The sequence below is a fragment of the Vipera ursinii genome, assembly GCF_947247035.1.
Source record: "Vipera ursinii genome assembly, chromosome: 4".
Classification (NCBI taxonomy): Eukaryota; Metazoa; Chordata; class Lepidosauria; order Squamata; family Viperidae; genus Vipera; species Vipera ursinii.
The window spans coordinates 55,916,348-55,936,254 of NC_139514.1; the positions used below are offsets into that span (position 1 = coordinate 55,916,348).

At 38.9% G+C, this 19,907-nt stretch overlaps 1 protein-coding gene across 1 annotated transcript; it reads right to left on the reverse strand.

Annotated features, from left to right (window-relative positions):
* Nucleotides 1-6,873: 6,873 nt before the first annotated feature.
* WDR4 (WDR4 tRNA N7-guanosine methyltransferase non-catalytic subunit) lies at nucleotides 6,874-19,734 on the reverse strand. Its single transcript, XM_083361557.1, has 11 exons — nucleotides 19,374-19,734; nucleotides 17,664-17,729; nucleotides 17,109-17,252; nucleotides 16,061-16,217; nucleotides 15,214-15,326; nucleotides 13,318-13,378; nucleotides 12,619-12,717; nucleotides 11,650-11,714; nucleotides 10,550-10,733; nucleotides 9,843-9,912; nucleotides 6,874-8,035 (listed from the first exon to the last, which is right to left on the reverse strand). The coding sequence occupies exons 1-11, from the start codon at nucleotides 19,490-19,492 to the stop codon at nucleotides 7,860-7,862; spliced, it is 1,254 nt and encodes a 417-aa protein (XP_083217683.1). The 5' UTR covers nucleotides 19,493-19,734; the 3' UTR covers nucleotides 6,874-7,859.
* Nucleotides 19,735-19,907: the final 173 nt, after the last annotated feature.

Here is a 19,907-nt window from a genome sequence, read left to right on the forward strand (position 1 = left end):
TGAGCATGTTGCTTGTAAATGTGCTCAGAGTTTACCCCAAAGTTTTGCTTAATTGTACAGTATAATAGATTGCCCTTATTTGGAAGTGGCAATGGACTGTTTTAATTGTGCAGGATCCAATCTGGGTCAGTCACCGGGACCAGAGGTTTTGTCTTCATTTTAATTGTTGAAGTACTCTATATCGATTTACTCACATATACTGCCCACAGTCAGCCAAATTGGGGCAGCTGATACATGTTCTTAAATAAATACAGATGAGCACCAGAAATATGTACAAAACAGGAGAAAGGAAGGAGAAATGTCTCTGTGATGTTCATTTCGGTTCTTCAAAACAAATGCTTAGAAAATACATTGCAGTTGAACACAATGATCCAAGAGAAATAAATACCTGCTACCTAACTTCTTCACCTACCATCAAGGTGTTGCTAAAATGAGAATGCATGGAATTCCCAATCTGAAGTTTCATAAGCTGTTCTACTTATAAAAAAAGAGCCATCCATAAGGAAGGTGCTGCATTACAAGGACATGAATGTTTCTTCTTGAAGAACACACCCAAGCCATATGCCTACTAGTTAAAAATGCTGCTTGCTGAGTCACAGTTCTTTTCACAAAAAGGAAACATGTGGGTGGGAGCTCAGACTTTTCTTCCACACAAAACAGGAAATAAATGCAGGCTACCTTTGCCAGAATAACTGTTGGCTCGTTCGATTAACTGAATAATAATCTCCCCCTGTTCATTATGGTAAAAGATGCTTTGGAGAAGCGTAACTTGTATTCATGTTTGGAGTTTAATGTATTTCTGCATACACCACTTTCAAATAATTCTCCATGTTTGAATGAATGATTTGCTGTTTTTTTTAGTCCATTTCTGGTGATCAAGAATATTGTTTAAACCACCCACAATGTATACTTTGCACAATTATGTAGTCCTTCAATCAGTAATTGACCCAATTCTGAGGAAGAAGGTTGCAAATGTCCTTATTTATGAGTTGTTATTTGGAGACACTTATGCATCAAATGAATTAAATGTATTCTTTTAAAAAGCTGTAATTTCTTTTTAAAATGGAGCCAAAATACACTGCTATTATGTTCTCTGTTATTGTATTTCTGGTATTTATCACAATTCTCTGGGCTGCTTCCCTCTCCAAATTAAAGCTGATTCTGAGAGAAAAAAAATATGGTTTGAGGCAATTAATAGGCCTTTAGAGGAAAACTGTTAAGCGCCTGCACCTGCACCCTCTATTCATTGCTATTATATATCAGTGTCATTTTGAGAAAGCATATTAACTTGTTAAACTCTCAGTGGCCAAGGCCATCAGTCTCTTTGAGAGCAAAATTTAAATTGCTGCTTATGACCTCCAGCAGCTCTCATAGCTTGAGAACAGAATATGTGAAGGGCTGCTTTTTCCCTGTCATAATTTTAATTTTCATTAAAATATATGCCCATGGACAAAAAAGTTGGAAAAGAATACAGAATATAAATCTGTGTATTTGTGCCTATGATGTAAACGACCTAGATTACTGATTTTCACTGTTGTGACTTAAAATTTAGCCACGATTTTGGATGCTTCCTGATCCTGGTTATTTAGAAAGTAGCACACAATTGCCAACCCAGATCAAACTTGTCCAGGGTTAGGAGCATCAGGAGACTAAATCAGTATAATTTTAAATGTTACATCGTACACACTAACAGTGATACAAATATTTCAAATTCTCATGGTATTGTCTACATAAAAATCCATGTCCCCAACACTTCTGTAAGGCCATCATAAGCATTTCTTATACTGTACATTTTTACACAAAGATATCGAACAACCAAAGTGTTCTCACACATCCTAGTCTTATTCCTGCTCAGTATCAAACCATTTATTTATTCTCATGCATGCTTTGTATTGTATTCTTCTTACCACATTCAGTAATCACCTCATATCTGTGCAGTGTTCTGTAATTCAAGCCTGTTCACTTTATCATTCTTTTTCAAAATCACAAAATGTGGAATAAATTTTATTTCTCAAGTAATTTGCTAACATCAAAAATATGGTCTGTATATATTTTCCCGACAGTGTCACATTAAATATCTCAGATTTAGCTCATTGTTGCCTCTTGTGCGCTTTTGATCAAAATTATAAATTTTGCCAGATATACTTACCAAGCTGACCTACTTGTTTATTTATATACCGTACCTGCCCATCTCACAAAAGTTACTTGGGCAGTTTACAGAAGCAGAATAATTAAAACTATATTACAATATTAAAACATTGCGCTGGAGCCCATCCTCAGGGAATTTCTCTATATATGCCATACAAAGCTTGTAAGACTAAATCTCTGGTCCCAGTGATCAACTCAGATTGGACCCTGCATGAATGACATGCTTATTTTTGCTTGGTTTGGGGTGTGTGTGTGGGTGTGTGTGTGTGTGTGTGTGTTTGAAAGATGATTAGATCTTTTAAGCTCAGCTCCAATCATTTCACAAACACATGCTGATAATTTCTTCTCAGTAATATTGCAGTTTTTGATGGGTTGGTTTGTTTGTTCTTTCCCAAATCCCCTACAGCCTTAGTAATCTCCCATCTATATGCTTCTCAGATGCATCTTCTTCTTAGTTGTTTAATATAGACAAGAACAGCAAGGTGCTGCCACCTAGCGGGACTTTATATACATAACAAATCTATAACCTTTTAAACTGCAGACATTGTAAATTGGTTTTAAGCTGGTATGTTTGTTAATAGATCTTTTTAGCAGTAAAAACAAAAACTACAGACTAATCTGCTATTCCTGATTTCACAGCACTAAGAAAAGTGCTTCTCTTCCTCTTCCCCATCTTGTATGCCTCAGTCTTCTAACTAGGGCCACCTAGTTAATAGTGCTTATCATCAGCTTGCTAGGACAAACATCTTCAGGTTTTGCTTTTAGTTAAAAGGGATGGGAAAACAATCGGTAAAAGTTCTATTTTGTTTTTGGTGGTTCCAGTTTTTAACGTAGTTTTGATGTTTTGTTATTTTAAGGGAGTAACCTGTAGCTCTATTAAAGCAGGGGTCAAACTGCCGGGCCGCAGGCTGGCAGCATCATGCAGAGGCCGTGCCCACCCCAGCTCCAGCAATACAAAAAGGTCGCAATACGTTGTGACACGTCAATTCATCACGACACCCGTGTATTAAAGAGAGGTGATAATTGAATAAATGGTTAAATTGGGTTTCCCCCACTGAGTAGCCTCAGAAGGGTCAGAGCATCAAGTATTACATAGCTTGTTAAAAATGAAAGCATTACATTCCTTCAGAGCATCCCAAAGAGATTATTAACAGTTCCTTCTTTTACACATTTCAACTTTTACAGCCCACATGGGGTTGAGGGTTTTCTGACTTAAGGATGGAGTAAATATAGTATTATGAGAAGCATACTTTCCATCGTGAATGAGTGAGCCGAGTAGTTTAAATTAAATCACACAACTATCTGGACGATCTGCCTGTCAGCTTCTTAGGTTTTTATAAGCTTTGCTGTTGAAAGTTTATTGCTAAGCATTTGTAATTGCTTCTTCTTCTCTTTCCAATATTTAGAACCAAAAAGGGTTATCTTTCATGCTGTATAGCAGGGGTGTCAAACTCAATTTCATTGAGGGCCGCATCAGCATTGCGGTTGCCCTCAGGGGGCCGGGTGGGTATGGCCAGGGTGGGCGTGGCCTACTGGGTGGGCGTGGCTAGAGTGCGTATGGCCTACTGGGTGGGCGTGGCCAGCTCTACATCATTCGCATCAAGGGTGCCTATGGGGGCCTGGGCTGGAGTGGGACAGATCTGAGGGTCTCTGGCAGGAGGAGGGTCACTGGGTCAGGGCCAAGGCAGTGGTGGCCGTTCCCCCACTGTTTCCAGGATGGCTTCGCGGGCCGCATGAAACCACTTCACTGGCCGGATCTGGCCCCCGGGCCTTGTGTTTGACACGTCTGCTGTATAGCATCTTGTATGATTCAGGAGGCAATATTAAAATTACTCCCAAGAGCCATTCAGGAATTTTTGATCCCTTTTATTCCCTGTTCATGTTATTTTTGTAATCAGGCCAAAGTACCCTGGTTCCTTACATTCCTAGACCCAAACATAGCAAGAAGGAAGATTTTGGTAGAAAAGACACCACTGTGCTTAGTCTACTGTGGCCTGCATAAGAAAGAAAATGCTACTTCCAGACTGGAGCAACGAACAAACACACCAGGAGCTATCAGAGCTATGTTTTGAACATGAGATGAAGGTAACGTTATAGCAACATGGCGGAAAAGACGTTACCAGGACATGTTCACGTCATGGTTAAGTGCCTGGAGAAATCAATTGATTTTTTTTCTCCTCATAAACTACTGCAGACACAGAAAACATTTAAGCAATGCTATGGGGCATAGTGAGTCATGGGAATTTCCCCCCCTTTTTTACACTGTGGGAACGACTGTTTAAAATGTCATTATAATCTTTCACCATCTTACTACTTCTCACCATTTCAATGTGATCATTTTGTTAATTATAGGAACTGAACAGGGATTTGATTTGGTAAATATAGGATTGGACTGTGTCTGTTACTGGAGCAATACAAAGTAAATTGAAGAGCACATTAGCCCTGATGTCTTTTCAGCTTGAATTACTAATGCATTTTCTACATCTGGGAAGTATGCCCTAGGCTAGAAAGCAGATTGAAGTGATGCAACCAACAAAAGTAGCTAAAATAAACTAAGTCTTTAAAAAAGGAGCCATTGTGATCAAAAGTCTGCATTCTGCACCTGCAATTAATTGCAGGCGTTGTTTCTTCTAAATATACACTAAATTGCAGCTGCCAAAATAGGACAGGACTCAAGAAGAAAAGACTAACAAATGTTTTATGCATAAATGCATCAAAGTTAATTCTAGCTTTTTGGAAAAGCTATTGTAATGTAATCACTAGTGAATGTAGTTCAGCTATCTTTTTGATTTAGCAAAACTCAGAGGTGCTCTTCATCATATGAATAATTGGCAATGCCAGTATGAGATCTCGGAAAGCTTTTTAAAGCCCAAATCACACACTCAGTATATACAAGAATAATATATTTGTTATACTAAATGAAACATTTTGCTGCACTGCTTTAAGCTCTTTCCCCCTGGAAGTTTACCAAGCTGGAGAAAAATGGCTTCAAGCCAAGAAGAGCAACAAAGTAAGGAAAAGTAAAAAATTTACTTCTGCCCATATATTACTCAATTAAGCAAGCACATGTTGATTTTCATTATAACATGGCCACATCTGGTTTAATTAGAGTTGAATACAAAAGGAAGAGTAAAAAAAACCCGTTAGTTGAATACAATGAACTGCTATGCTATGAGCAAATGCAAAGAGAAAACTGCAGACCAAGGGTGTCAAACTGCCGGTCCACGGGTCAGTTGCATCATCCCGAGACCACGCCCACCCAAGCTCTGGCAATGAAAAAAATAAACAAATAAAAATCAGTGGAAAAATCTACCTCCAGAAGTTGTGAATGCTCCAACACTGGAGGTTTTTAAGAAGAGATTGGACAACCATTTGTCTGAAATGGTATAGGGCAGTGAGGCGAACCTTTCAGACACTGAGTGGCCAAAAAACACCCCGGCCACCACCCCCGCTCGCTCCACTCCTGCCCGCTCTGCCCCCTCCTGCAGGGCCACCTACTGCCTCCATGGCCCGCCGATCGCCCAGGTGGCCCTGCAAAGCCATGGCAGCCACGCCTTCTGCCCGCGCCCATCATCTGCACACAACGGGGTGCGAGGGTGGAGTCTTGTTCCTGCTGCCCGGCTGCCATGTCTTCGACTGTGCTGCTCCGCACAGGCTGCGCCGAGGCGACTCTCCTCCGGGGGACATGTGTGGAGGGGGCCGTGGGGGGAGGCAGGGCTGGGGTGACAGCGCACGTGCCCACAGAGAGGGCTGTGAGTGCCCCCTTTGGCACACATGCCATAGGTTCGCCACCACTGGTATAGGGTTTCATGCCTGAGAAGGGGGTTGGAGTAGAAGACCTCCAAGATCTACTTCCAACTATAGTAGAGTTGGAAGGGATCTTGGAGGTCTTCTACTCCAACCCCCTTCTCAGGCATGAAACCCTATACCAGTGGTGGCGAACCTATGGCATGTGTGCCAAAGGGGGCACTCACAGCCCTCTCTGTGGGCACGTGCGCTGTCACCCCAGCCCCGCCTCCCCCCACGGCCACCTCCACACCAGTCCCCCAGAGGAGAGTCGCCTTGGCGCAGCCTGCGCGGAGCAGCACAGTCGAAGACATGGCAGCCGGGCAGCAGGGACAAGACTAATAATAATAATCTATAAAACTAACCCAGACAAAACTAGCTATACTAAACTACCTACCTGGGCATCACAATGTAAAAAAATATAAGGATTTTCTGGAACCTGTCTCATGTGGATAGAATTATACATATATACATATTGCCTCATGTATATTTATTTTATTTTTATTTTAATCCCATTTATATCCCGCCCTTCTCCGAAGACTCAGGGCGGCTTACACTCTAAGCACAAATCAATGTGCTTAGCAATATATTGGACATGCATCAAAACATGTGGCTTTATTCTCTGCACGGTCAAAATCTATGTAAATATTTCAAATTCAGTTATTTTCTTTATGCAAAATAAAGAAAGGAAATATGGGTAGTATCCACAATCATCCAAATTTTACATTTGATTTTGCATGTCACTAATTGGCATTTAAATACACAAAACAAGATGCTGATCAAGCGCATTCAAATTGTTTTCACATTTATCACCAAATCTCTCAGATGTCTTAAGGATGATTAAATACTATTCAAGCACTGCAGTTGTTAACATCAAATTGCAAGCTTTGGACTGAAAAAAACTGAGAGGTCTTCACACTGATTGAATCCAGTCTAAAATAGATGTTCCGTAAATGTTTATTACTTCTTTACTGTTCAAATGAATAATTCCGTGGCAATATGAACTGAGGAAATTCCTTCGGACAGCGCTGGCTAAATGGCCTTGAAACAAGCACCGCCCCCTATGGCCAGCAATGACCAGAGGAGTAAAATCAGCAGAGACTCCCTTTACCTTTTTACCGTTAAAAGAAGTCAACTTAATTACAGCACCAATCAAACATGTCATGACCCTAATACTGCCACCTATGTTCTTGTGTTAGGTATTATGTCCTTACTTAATGGCAGATTTGTGACACAAAGTGATTAATACAATCATTTTTGCATCACTGAGGCTTACCGCAGACACTATTTGTTGTAATATTACAGCTGCCATAAACTACATTAACACTTAATTTGTGTTTCTACCTATTGAAATGCATTAAAGAGAACTGGAGTCAAGCAAAGCCATTTTCAAGGGCTGCCTTCCAGCTGTTTCTATGATTCGGTAGATCATAGCTACTAGAGAACTCAACAAAATCTTCAGATACAAAATCCCAAGAATAATTGGGGTTGACCATGACCTCTGGCAGTAATCCAGGTTCTTTCTTATATAACTATATGGTATATATTGCCTCAACTTCTGGAAAAGATGGCTGGGTAGAAGTATGCCACTATGCAATGATTTGGGTCCAATTGACATTGTGAGAAAGCATATTCTTGGTTCAGGAAGAAAATCTGATCAACTGGATTTGGAGACGCTCTTTGTTACAATCCTTTTCTAGGTATTACTTTCAAGACCGTCATTCAAGCAACATTTTAAAGCCATACATTTAGAAAAAAAGTTACTTAAAAGGCACTGGGATGTGGCTTGTTAATCAGGTTACTTCTTTTGCTATTTGTCTGGCACTAACCATCAGGCAGATTTAATTTCAGTTATGCCTAAGGAAAAGTTTCTGTTTTCTGTTCAGCTGCTTCCAAACTCAAAAATGTGGTAGCCCTGAGTCTTATCAGGACAGCTCTTCCGTTCTGACTTTTTTGGTCTGTTCACTTGATTCATACTGTGGATCTTTCCTCTTATTTTTCAGCTGCTGAAGTCTCTCTTCTTTTCTTTTTAGATAATTGGACATATTGTCAAAAGAAGCCTTGTAGAGATTTTGGAAGCAACTCTCTTTGTCCATAGCACCTGCAGAAAGAAGAGTAGGTTAGAATTTTAAATAACAGTTACTTTATAGTGCCTGGCAAATTAGTAAAATATTTATAAACAGAATTTCGTTTATGCCTAAGATGAGAACAGACACTTGAGTCCTTATAACCTTATAACCTATCTCCTACCATGGAGAAGGAAAAAAAACCTATTCCAATTTCAGCTACGCAAAGCTGTAGGTTCCTCTTGCCCCACATTCGATAACTGGCAGTTATTGTTCTATCAGATTAGCTAAGCTGTTTCCATCCCATTGCTTTATGACAAGTAAAACTTTAGCCTATGCTGGCTAATGATAAGCATATCTGAACTATTAGAAAGAGAACAGATAACCACATTTGGATTACTCACTCTCCAAAATTCTTGCTCTTTTAGTTGCTGCAGTGCACTATAAATATAACTGATCCTTCCAGTCACTTGTCCAAAAAAGACGGGTGTGTAGTGTGTGTGTGTGTGTGTATTACTGAAAACAGACAAAAATCCCAAAATGGGGGAAAACTGTAATGCTAAAACTATAAACTCCAAAAATAAGCACATCACAGTTTAAAGATCAAAGGCATCTCCCAAACTATTCCCAAACCAAATGTTGTGGATCTACCACCTGGCTGCCTCACCTTCTCCTAAAGCATTTAAGTGTGCCAATAGGCCTCAAAGAGTTTGTTCACCATTATTTGAGAGATTTAATTGCTTAGCTATGAAGGGTTAGAAACTGATCAGCACGCACGGTTATTCTATGATCATTTATCCTTTCTCCCATGTTTTTTGTCAGAACGCGCTACAGTTGAGAATTTGCTTGGTTCCTCACCAATGTCATAGGACTGCACTTCTCATTCTGGCAAAGATCCATATCCGTTAGAAGTTTATGCCATGCAAATTTAAGTGACAAGATGACTTTAAGGTTGATATTAACTGGTATTTTACTCAACTACTGCACAGAACTAAAAACAGCTACCATTAGGACTGCAATACTTATCTGCCTCAGCAAAGAAAATAATCACCAGCTCTACGTGTCTAATTAGTCTTTCTATCTGACTGCACAAAATTAACTCTGTGGTGCATTTTTTATTTCAGCAACTGTTCTAAAAAAACGATTGAAATATTCACTCCCACCCACCTTACCCATTTTCAACACGAAGCGATACTTTGTTCCCCTTTAGAAGAGAGGGGAAAGGGCTATTAAAATCCTGGCAACAAAAAGATAATTCCAACCACCATTTTCACAGGAGTAGCGACACTAATTAGGCATTAAGAGCAGGACTCATTAACCAGCTCTGTGATGTTAATTATCTATGATAATCACTGCATTTTAATAGTCCCCTTTCCCTTAACTGCTGATACAGTTAAGATCTACGCACACCATTCTACTTCTTACCATGAGGGGGCAAGTATAAGGGAACCACTCTGTTGTGTTCTCATGGCATTATTCAGATGTTCTTCTGCGGCATCAGTAAGTTGGGCATTTTAACACCTGATCCCTGTGGCTTAAAGCAGTGTTTCTGAACCGTGGCAACTGGAACATGGGTGGGCTTCAACTCTCAGAATTCCTCAGCCAGCTGAGGAGTTCTGGGAGTTGAAGTCCGCCCGTCTTCAAAGTCGCCAAGGCTGAGAAACGCTAGCTTAAAACAACGAGGCTTCCAGTTAACTTCTCCCACCTCCAAGAACCAATGCTCATGCAGAAACCAAAGCTAAACCTAAAGTCAGCTTTTATAGAACTTCAGGGGTGGATTCTCCAAATCATAGTCACACCATGTAAAGCATTTGTTTGATCTGTTGAACTCATCTTTCCTACCTTCAAACATTATCCAGTGGTCACATATGTACTTGGACATTTTCACTAATTCTTTCTTGTCCATAACAGGCTGAAAACAAAATAAAACACAAAAAAAACAGGAGCTACTGAAAATTTCATAGGAAGCAGGGGTTTTTTTTTCATACGGGCTGGCTTGTACTGAGAAAAAGCTCCCATAATCTTGTTTTACCTGGCCCATTTCCATGTCTTCATGAAAATATACAACAATAAAGATATTCTATTCTAGGGTAGGTCCTTCCTAAGTTTCTTTCTCTGACCATTAAGCAACCAGGGATTCCTCCTCTTCTTGTCTGCTGCTCACCTACTCAGCTTGTCTTTCTCTTGCCCCTCAAGGTCATTTACAGATTTCATTACACCAGCTGGCACACTCACCCCCACGTATCTCTGTCATTCATACATATATTAGTTATGATTTGAACTGAGCTGCTGTATCCCACTCAGCACAATGTTCAGTTACATATTTTCTAACAATACTCTACATTTTAATCTGAGGGAATTAAATTGAACTATATTTTCTTGTTTAGACCTAGCAAAACAAACATCAACCATAGAAGAGCCTAAGTATTACAATACAGAAATACACGGTAACCCAACCATAGTAATTCAGCAATTGGCCAGAATCCTTTGCCATATGCCACAGAATTATAAATACATGTAGCAGTTTGTGATCATAAAAATTCTCTCACCTGCCACTGTCCGTCCTCAGGTTGGTAGAATAGAAGAGGTATTTGCTGATTCTCCTGCAGTACCCAGAGCCCACCTGTTTCCTCAAATGCAACATCCCAACTTTTGTGGCTCAAGGTTATCTGCTGCTTAGAAATTAGGCTCTGAGCTCTGGCATCAAGCTGGAAGATGGATACTACAGGAATACTTTTAGAAGCAACCACATCAAATTATTCCCACATGGCAAATGAAACGATATATCAAGTACAGTATAGATGAGGGTTCTCCAAACTTGGAAACTTTTAAGACTTGTGGACTCAACTCCCAGAATTCCCCAGCCAGCAATGGGGAGTTAAAAGTTCACAAGTCTTAAAGTTGTCAAGTCTGGAGAGCCTTGGTATAGACCAGGGGTAGGCAACCTTAGCTCTTTTATGACTTGTGGATTTCAACTCCCAGAATTCCTGAGTCAGCATGGCTGCTTCAGGAATTCTGGGTATTGAAGTCCACAAGTCATAAAAGAGCCAAGGTTGCCTACTCTTGGTATAGGCTAATTCACATCTAAATCAGAACTAACTCCTGCTGAACTTGTTAGAGCTATGGCAGCTTAAGGAACTCCTAATGTTTCAAGGAATAATCCCCATTATCTGTCATGAAGAGACCGTCAGCAGAAATAACTTCACAATGTGAGCATTCATTAATAATCTACTATAAACTCTTATTATTGACTTATGACCAGAATTGAGCACCAAATTTCTATTGCTAAATAAGACAGTTGTTAAGTGAATCACTGCAATTGTTAAGTTAGTAACATGGTTGTCAAGTAAATCTGGCTTTACCATAGAGTTTGCTTGTCAGAAGGGCCCAGGGACACAGCAACTGTCATAAATACCTACCAGTTGCCAAGCATCTGAATTTTGATCCCTTGACTGTGTGCATGCTGCAATGGTCGTGTCAAAACTAGTCAGAAGTAACTTTTTTCACTACCACTGTAAATTTGAATGTTCACTAAACATGGTTGTAAGCTAAAGACTATCTGTAAGTATAAACTAGACAGAAATCAGACATAGCTTGTAATGAAAAAAATGTAATTGCTTCTATAGTAATTTTATTTTTTTCCTCTTACCAGTCATATAAAACAGCAATGTAATTTCCTTCACAACAATAAGCTATTCTTGAGACTGCATATTTCTGAGGAGGAAAAGAAATGTAATCATAATTGGCAAGAGCTGATTTTTTTTTTAATGTGTGGGAAGAAGTAGGAAGAAATAGAAAAACAGTAGTAAAAAGAAACCTGGGGGTCAAAAATATACCTGGTTTTCTATAACAAAGACAAGCTGTCTCTTATTCAATCTACCCTGTTTTCTGTTCTGAGCAAAGACAGCAAGATGAAAAATACAAAACATCTAAGGCAGCGGCCAACCTTTTGGGCATCAGGAACCGATTCCACGGAGAGAGGTTTTTCCGCGGACCAGGAGGGGGTGAGGTTTCACATGCTGCCTGCATCCTGAGGATGGGGCTTCAGTTGTTTGCACGGCCCAGTTTATGGCATACCACGGCCCAGTGCCAGTCTGTGGCCTGGTGCCGGTCCATGGACCGGGGGTTGGATACCCCTGATCTAAGGGGGCAGAAGTTGGATGGATAATTAATATGCAAAATGAAAATGTCCTTGACCTCCATGACTGGTGTAACCACTAAAGCATGCACAACTGTTTAGTTACAATGCTTAGAATATCAGTACATCTGTCCACATGGTGGAAGTATGCACTATAATGGTTAGTACAACAGACAAAGTATGAGTATCTGCTTGTCCATGCAAATAGATAATTTAGCATTCCCCAAATTAGTGTACTTACATTATGAAGTAATTGCATTCTACAATGGCTGCTTCTCAGAGTAACAAAATATTCTTTACCAAGAAATCACCTTTTGATTTATAAAATCAAAAGGTGATTTTCAGTAGCATAAACTCACTCTCAACTTTATGACAGTTCAATAAATTCATTCAAAAAAGCAAACACACATGTACAAAAAGCAAAGAAAGTGGAAACGTGCAGACTATATTATAGAAAACATCCATACAAAAGACAATTACCTTCTCATTCTTACTAGCTTCGTTTATATTCAAATTATTCAATTGAAAGCAATGTAGGTCTTTTCCACTTTTATACTTCCAAAGCCTCAATGTACCATCCTAGGAAGTTCAAGAGAGGAGCTAATTATTATTTTTGCCAAAGGAAAGGAGTTATTAATTGCACGGAGACCTCTCATATATACACATTAACAAGGTTCGTATCATACTAAACTATAATTCCTTTATCTAAGTTTGGTTAAACAAGCTATAATGGCTGGGTTGACACCTAACTCTAAGCATGAGTCAAAAGTAAATCACAATGTGCATAAACACAATTTGATGAGCAAAAAAACAAAGAAACCACATTGTGACTTAGCACAATTATAAATTCAACCAACAGTTTAAAAGTCCTCTAAGATACATGTATATATATATCTCATATATATTCAACAATGACTATACAAAATTTCTAATTATTTCTAATAACATATTACTATATCTCATATTGAGCTTAACTAATTATTAATAATGAACCATAAGGTCTAAAATACATGTGAGAATGATGATTTCCTATAGTGTTAATGATTCTTCATGTTTCATCCAAAAATATGAGAGAAAGCAAGGAAAATTGAATCTTTTACTTATTAGAAGCAAGAAAATGCATTTTCTCAGTAGTTTATTAACATTCTAGATGTACAGAGTCCCAGCTAATTTACATACCCCGGAAGCTGATAAAAGAAGATCAGGAAAGTTTGGCACTACCAATATTCTGCTGACAAATCTACAGAGAATAAAATAAATTGAAACAAAAGCAATAAAGAGTAAAATTATATGTGTATACATACAGCTGTGCAAGAAATTTTATACACACACTGATATCTTTCCTTGTATTTTGAGAAAAAACTGCATATGAAAAACTTTACTGTAATATTTTTTTTTCTTTTTAAAAAGTCAGTTTTAAAAATAGTCCAGTAATCTATTCATATTCCTAAAGTACATTCATCTCCAATTTTTACATGACAATGACAAATGAAAGAAAAAACTAAAATAAGGTACTGTATAACTGTAAACTGAATTGCAGACCTCCATTTTATTTCACAATCTATCTGAAGTATTGGGCTTCAAGTATCATACTAATTAGATTTGTATATCATAGCTATAAGTAGCAAAGTGTTCTCCAGGATTCACGGCTCAGTTTGGAAGATCATATAGGAGCCGTGACCAGGGGGACTTTTGCCCAGGTTTGCCTGGTGAGCCAGTTGCGCCCCTATTTGGACCGAGATGCCCTACGCACAGTCACTCATGCGCTTGTGACCTCCCGGTTAGACTACTGCAACGCTCTCTACATGGGGCTGCCCTTGAGGACCACTCGGAGGCTTCAGCTGGTGCAGAATGCGGCCGCGCGAGTTGTGATGGGAGTCTCCCGATACTCCCGTGTAACACCTCTACTCCGCGAGCTGCATTGGCTTCCAGTTGCCCTCTGGGTGAGATTCAAGGTGCTGGTGATGACCTATAAAGCCCTAAATGGCTATGTAAGGGAACACCTGCTGCCGGCATCAACTTCCCATCGTCCTGTGCGCTCTCATAGGGAGGGCCTCCTTAGGCTGCCGCCGGTCAGGGAATGCCGGCGGGTGATCCCCAGAGGGAGGGCATTCTCTGTGGGCGCGCCTGCCCTTTGGAATGATTTACCTGTGGAACTCCGGACTGCCCCCGACCTGCACTCGTTTCGCTGGGACCTGAAAACCTGTCTTTTCGAACTATCCGGCCTGGACTGAAGGGGGGTTTAGTTTTAAATTTTAACATTGTTTTATTGTTGGGCTATTATTAATTTAATTCTTTTTAATTCTATTTTATCTTAATTTATATTGTCTTTTAAATATTGCCCTGTAAACCACCCTGAGTCCTTCGGGAATAGGGCGGTATAGAAAACTAACTAACTAACTAACTAACGAACTAACTAACTAACTAACTAACTAACTAAATAAATAAATAAATAAATAAATAAAGTGTGAAGTGTTTCTTTGAACGTTAAGATTACTAATTGATTACCACTAGAAACCATTATTACTTCAGATATCAACATTTTCCAAATGAATATGACAATAAAGTAGAGTGACAAATTAAATGGATTAGAGAAATCAAACCATGGGGGGGGGAAATGGCAAATGCACTGAAGACTTTTTAGAAATAAATTACTGCTTTACTATATTGAATTTACCCAAAAAGGAAAAGAAACTGGGGAGACACTGAATGAATCATCATACAAAATCAGCAAGCCTCACTTGAATCTAGATCCTTTCGGAAAAAATAAAGGTAAAGGTTATTATTAAGAAATCCTTTTTATGCTAGGGAATGTTCTAATGGATGACATCTTAGATACATTTTGAAATAGCAACATAAGCTTTTCTGAGAATCTGAATTCCCTCAGTATTCAATTCATTTATTTCTTCCAAAATCAGAGCTAAAGTGGATTCTTTAAAAACCTCCAAGGAAGTGAACATTTATTATTTCTTTAAGTAGTCTAAAGCATTTCTGATCCCAAGACAATGATTAGAAAACTAGTTATTATGAAGCTTGAGCTTAAATACTGAAAATAGTTTTTTTGGTTATACTTACTCTCTGTGACCCAGGCAAAAGGACACTATAACATGTGGTGCTTTAGTCAAACTAACTCTTATCTTCTCATCCCGATCAGCTGTTACAATATACTGGTCATCAGGACTCAGTGACTAATGATAACAGATCAACAGAAACATGATCAATGACATGTTCAGGCATAGTTATCCATCCACCAATTATACCATTTGTTTGGCTTCAAACTGATAATCTGGGAAAGACTTGAAGGAATAATAACTTACTTGTCTACAACAAATGTTTACCTATATACCCATTTAACTTAATAATTAATAATATACAGAAAATGTTCAATTTTTTTTAGTTTTATTTGACAAAACTGAACTCATTAACCAAGCAGTACACACCACCTCTCACCCCGAGCTACCTCATACGGGTGATTCTGAGAGGAAAAAAATAAGACTTTGTTTTTAATCAAATTACTTATCAAAGCAGCCCATCTCCCTCACAGACTGACACTGGGCTGTGTACAGACAAAATTTCAAACCATAAAAAACAGCATATATATTTTTTTAAAAAAAGCATGGATGAATTAAAAATAACTGTCAAAGTTAGTTAAAAGGCAGGGGGAGGGTCTTTAAGGACACTAGCCAGCCTCATGCCTGCATGCAGCTATGTGAGTCCCAAGCAAGATTGCAGAAAAAGTTTGTATGCCTTTCTGGAAGGTCAGGGGGAGAAGGTTCCACCGGGCAGGGGGAATGGCACAAAAGGCCCTCTTCTTGGACCCTGCCAGTGGAATTCTTTATCTGATAGGATCTGTAACATATCTTCTCAGACAGACTTAAATTTGATTAGCCTTTAATAAAATATATTAAAAACTCATGTGTACCAAATCCAACAAAAGAGACAAGTGTCCAAGCTCAATGGTTCCTGCATTTTTTGGTTCTAATATTGAATAAGAATACACATCGCCAGATTTGTCAGCAACCAAAATCTTGTCTTCTGCAGATGTTATTAGCAGGGAGGTACATCTTCTCATGACAGGTCTGAAAAGAAATATAATAAAAATATAATTCAACATTTTTGAACTTCAAAAACTAACGTGGTCTACATATGAGAAACAAAAACATAACAATTCTGTAACATCCATTATTTATTTATTTAATCCCATTTATATCCCGCCCTTCTCCGAAGACTCAGGGCGGCTTACAATTTAAGCACAAACCAATGTGCTTAGCAATAGCCTTCATTCTATGTATATGCCTGCTTATTAGGGCTTTTGGGCCCCGCCTAGCAGCATTATTACAAAGTCAGCTTATTGCCCCCATCAATCTGGGTCCTCTCCTAAAGATGGTTGGGAAAGATACCCAAAAGACTTCAGCTTGGAAGCAGCTGCATTAGGTTCACAACAACAACAAAAAAAGAACCTCCATTACAAGTATGTGAGGCTCACACATGGTTTGGGTGATTTGTCAATGTCATGAAAAGTAATTGTGAAGCCAATGGCTTATCCAAAGGAGTCTACAGATCAACACAAAAATATTTGTAGGCTGTTCTGCAATTGAAGTTGACAACAAAAATCTAAAACACAACAATAAAGCTAAGAAACAAATCTGAGCAGAATGGTAAATTTCATATAACAAGGAAAGGAGCGCTTGTGCGTATACCTTTGAGACAGTCTTGATTTCTGGCAACTGCCTGGACTAGTCCCTGCAGTTTTCTTGAAAATGATTGGCCCTTGGCTGCTTTCAAGCTGACAGAGAGTGAGGGCCCCAAGACCACCCAGCGGACTTCATGCTAAGAAATGGATGGTCTCTGGGTTTATAGTCTAGTGCCTTAACTGCTATACCAAACTGATTCTCTACTGAAAGCCTGCATAATTTATGTTACTAATGCTTAGATTAAAAAAAACAAAAAAAACATTTTCCTCCCCATACCTTATGCTCAGACATTCCCAGGAAGGCTTTCTGCAGAAAAGAATTAATTGTTTGTTGTCATCAGTCAGAACAAAATACTTCCCTGATGAAGAAAATGCACAGGCAAGGATATTATTTGTTTTGCCTAGTGGCTTTCCATCATCACTAAAAAGAGAAAAAAATGTGAAACATTTGATTCAAAAATAAACCATTTCAAGCACAACTTCCAATTATACTTCATGAGATATTTTCAATTATTTTTCAGAACAACCTTCCTTTGATCATGCATAAGTTAAGGAAGAAGGGAAGTATGAAAAGCTATTTCCTACTATTTATTTCAATTATTTCATTTTAATTTGTGTTTTAACTGACATTATGGTAGAAAAAGCACTGCAGAGGTTCTTTCCTCTTATAGGAAATGCTTATCTGAGAGAGGTAAATGCCATATTTTCCAGAAGTATCTCTAGAGATGCGTAATTATAGATTCAATTATCCCCACTTAGCATGGTTGTTTGTCCTTGATATGAGATTGCAGTAGAAGTAATGTTCTATATACCTGGGAAACTAAACACTCACCTTTCTTGCTTTACTTGAAGTTTTTTGCTTGCAGTAGTACAGTCATAAATGAAAAGGTCATCATTGCTGTCAATTAAATGAATATACATCACATATTTTCTACAGAAGCAATCTCTTTGTGTTGAATTCTTTAAAAAAAAAGAGCAATGCTCCAGATACCTGTAGTTTACCAACCTACAGCTGTTTTTGTTCCAGACCTAAATCTAATCTCGCTTGTTGGCATTCTCTGCCCCTATTCCAATTTCTCTGAACCTTTCTTAAAACATGATGCCCAGAACAAAAACAATATTTGAGATAGAACAAGATCAATGCAAATATAGTGGAGCAATATATATACTGATACAGAGTAAAACCGAATTTACCTTTTCAACAACCTTATATTCAACGAGGTCAGCTATAAGTCAAAATATTTCTTCAGAATGTGATTATCAAGCCAAATATACCCCCTTCTTGTTTTTGTGCATTTGATTTTTTCTTTCCTGTTTCTACTTTGTTGTTTTAACTTTATTTTTCAGCTTGTATGCTGCCTCATGTACTTTTTCATCCCACTTCTCAAAACTATCAATTGATTTTTGTTTCTGTCTTCTATATTATGCTATCTCATACAGTTTTGTTTCATGTAGAATTGGCAATTTCTGTCATCTCTCAATCTGCCCAGCCCTTAACAATTGTCAGCTAATTAACAAATACCCAATAGCCTATATTAACTTCCAAATCAGATTTCTATCACTTAGTTTGTCAAATTCTATGCTGAAATCAAGATACATTATATCCACAGGATTCTGACAGCCCATTAAGAAAGATACATGTTATAAGTATCTTTTCCAAAAACTCTATGTAGAAATCTAACAATAAATTAAAATATCCACAAGTTCTCCGTATTTCCATTTGCTCTCTTAAATGATCTCCATTGATTAGATATTAGTTAGATTCTACTGAAACATAGGCAATCTTTTGTGCCTTCCTCTATCCTGTGAATAAGAGTCTTAAAAAGAAGAAATTAAGAGGTGGTCAGAAATTTCCTAGGTAAATCATGCTTGGTAGTTTGTCCCCATATAGATACTTGGAACAAAGTCTTCCATTACACTCAGTTCATAGCTTTAAGAAAAATTTGCTTTTGGAGGATTATTGAATCACTGTGAAAGATAACTACTGTTACTATTGGAAAGAGACAATCCTCTTTTTCAGAAACTTCCAAATGTGGGTTTTGTTTTTGTTTTGGTGCCTTTTAATTACTGATGATTCCTGGCAACTGCCTGGACAAGTCCCTTAAGTTTTCCTTACAAGGGTTTTTTGCCCATTATTTGCCACAGCCTCCTTCCTAAAGTTGAGAGAGAGCTCTGTGCACTAAAACCAACAGTCTCTAGCCTGGTGCCTTAACCGCTACACCAAACCGGCTCTTTCTCCATATTAGCAGTGTCATAATTCACAGTTAATAAGAAGATATAATCAGAAGCTTCACTCTCTTTTCCTCCATATTACTTTTCTTTGCTAGACTTCCACTGTCAAGTCGGTGCATATGCAATATCTAAACTAGCCCCCACCAATTTGATTTCTTCAAAACCTATTGGACTACCATTCCCATCATGCCCATCAGTATGCATCCCGTTAACAGTAACGGAGTAGTAATCTACAGGCCAGAAGGCTGGTGAAAGTTGATTTAAACGCCAACTTTTCGCTCACGCGTACACACCGACCTCTTTCACTCACTTGGTCTCTTTATAACCAGCGGCCAAAAACTTCGTGCCGCCGCTAACCACCATCAGATCCTCGCAAATGAGGAGCCTCGGAGAAGCACTCACGATTCCAGCCGCATCAGCCGCCTCCATCGCCAGGCCCGGACCCACGTTGGGGCGCCCGGGAACCGTCACCAGCTCATGATGTCATTCCCCGCCCTGTTAATGATGATCTCAGAAAAGCCCGACTTGCCATAGAGATGAGCATTGTAGTTGTTTGGAACCTGAACTGCTAAAGCGATTAGAACTACGCCTGGTGCCTTTGTGGGAAGAGAACTTATCAGAAGATGAAAAGCCCTAGCGATATTTATGCCCATAGGTTTCCATAATCTCGTCTGCTGGTAATGAATGCCCTGGGGGAGGCGCCAATCATAGGGGAGGAAAGCTTTATTGCAGGGGTCTTCAAACCTGGCCCTTTAATAACTTGTGGACTTCAACTCCCAGAATTCCTCAGCCAGCGTGCCTGGCTGAGGAATTCTGGGAGTTGAAGTCCACAAGTCATTAAAGG

Coding starts and splice junctions, on each gene's coding strand:
- WDR4 (XM_083361557.1), bottom strand. CDS start 19,492: ATGGAGGCGGCTGATGCGGCTGGAATCGTGAGTGCTTCTCCGAGGCTC. Junction 17,730..19,373: donor GCTGGTTATAAAGAGACCAA/GTGAGTGAAAGA, acceptor TTTAATTGACAG/CAATGATGACCTTTTCATTT. Junction 13,379..15,213: donor TTTTGCCTGGGTCACAGAGA/GTAAGTATAACC, acceptor TATTCTCTGTAG/ATTTGTCAGCAGAATATTGG.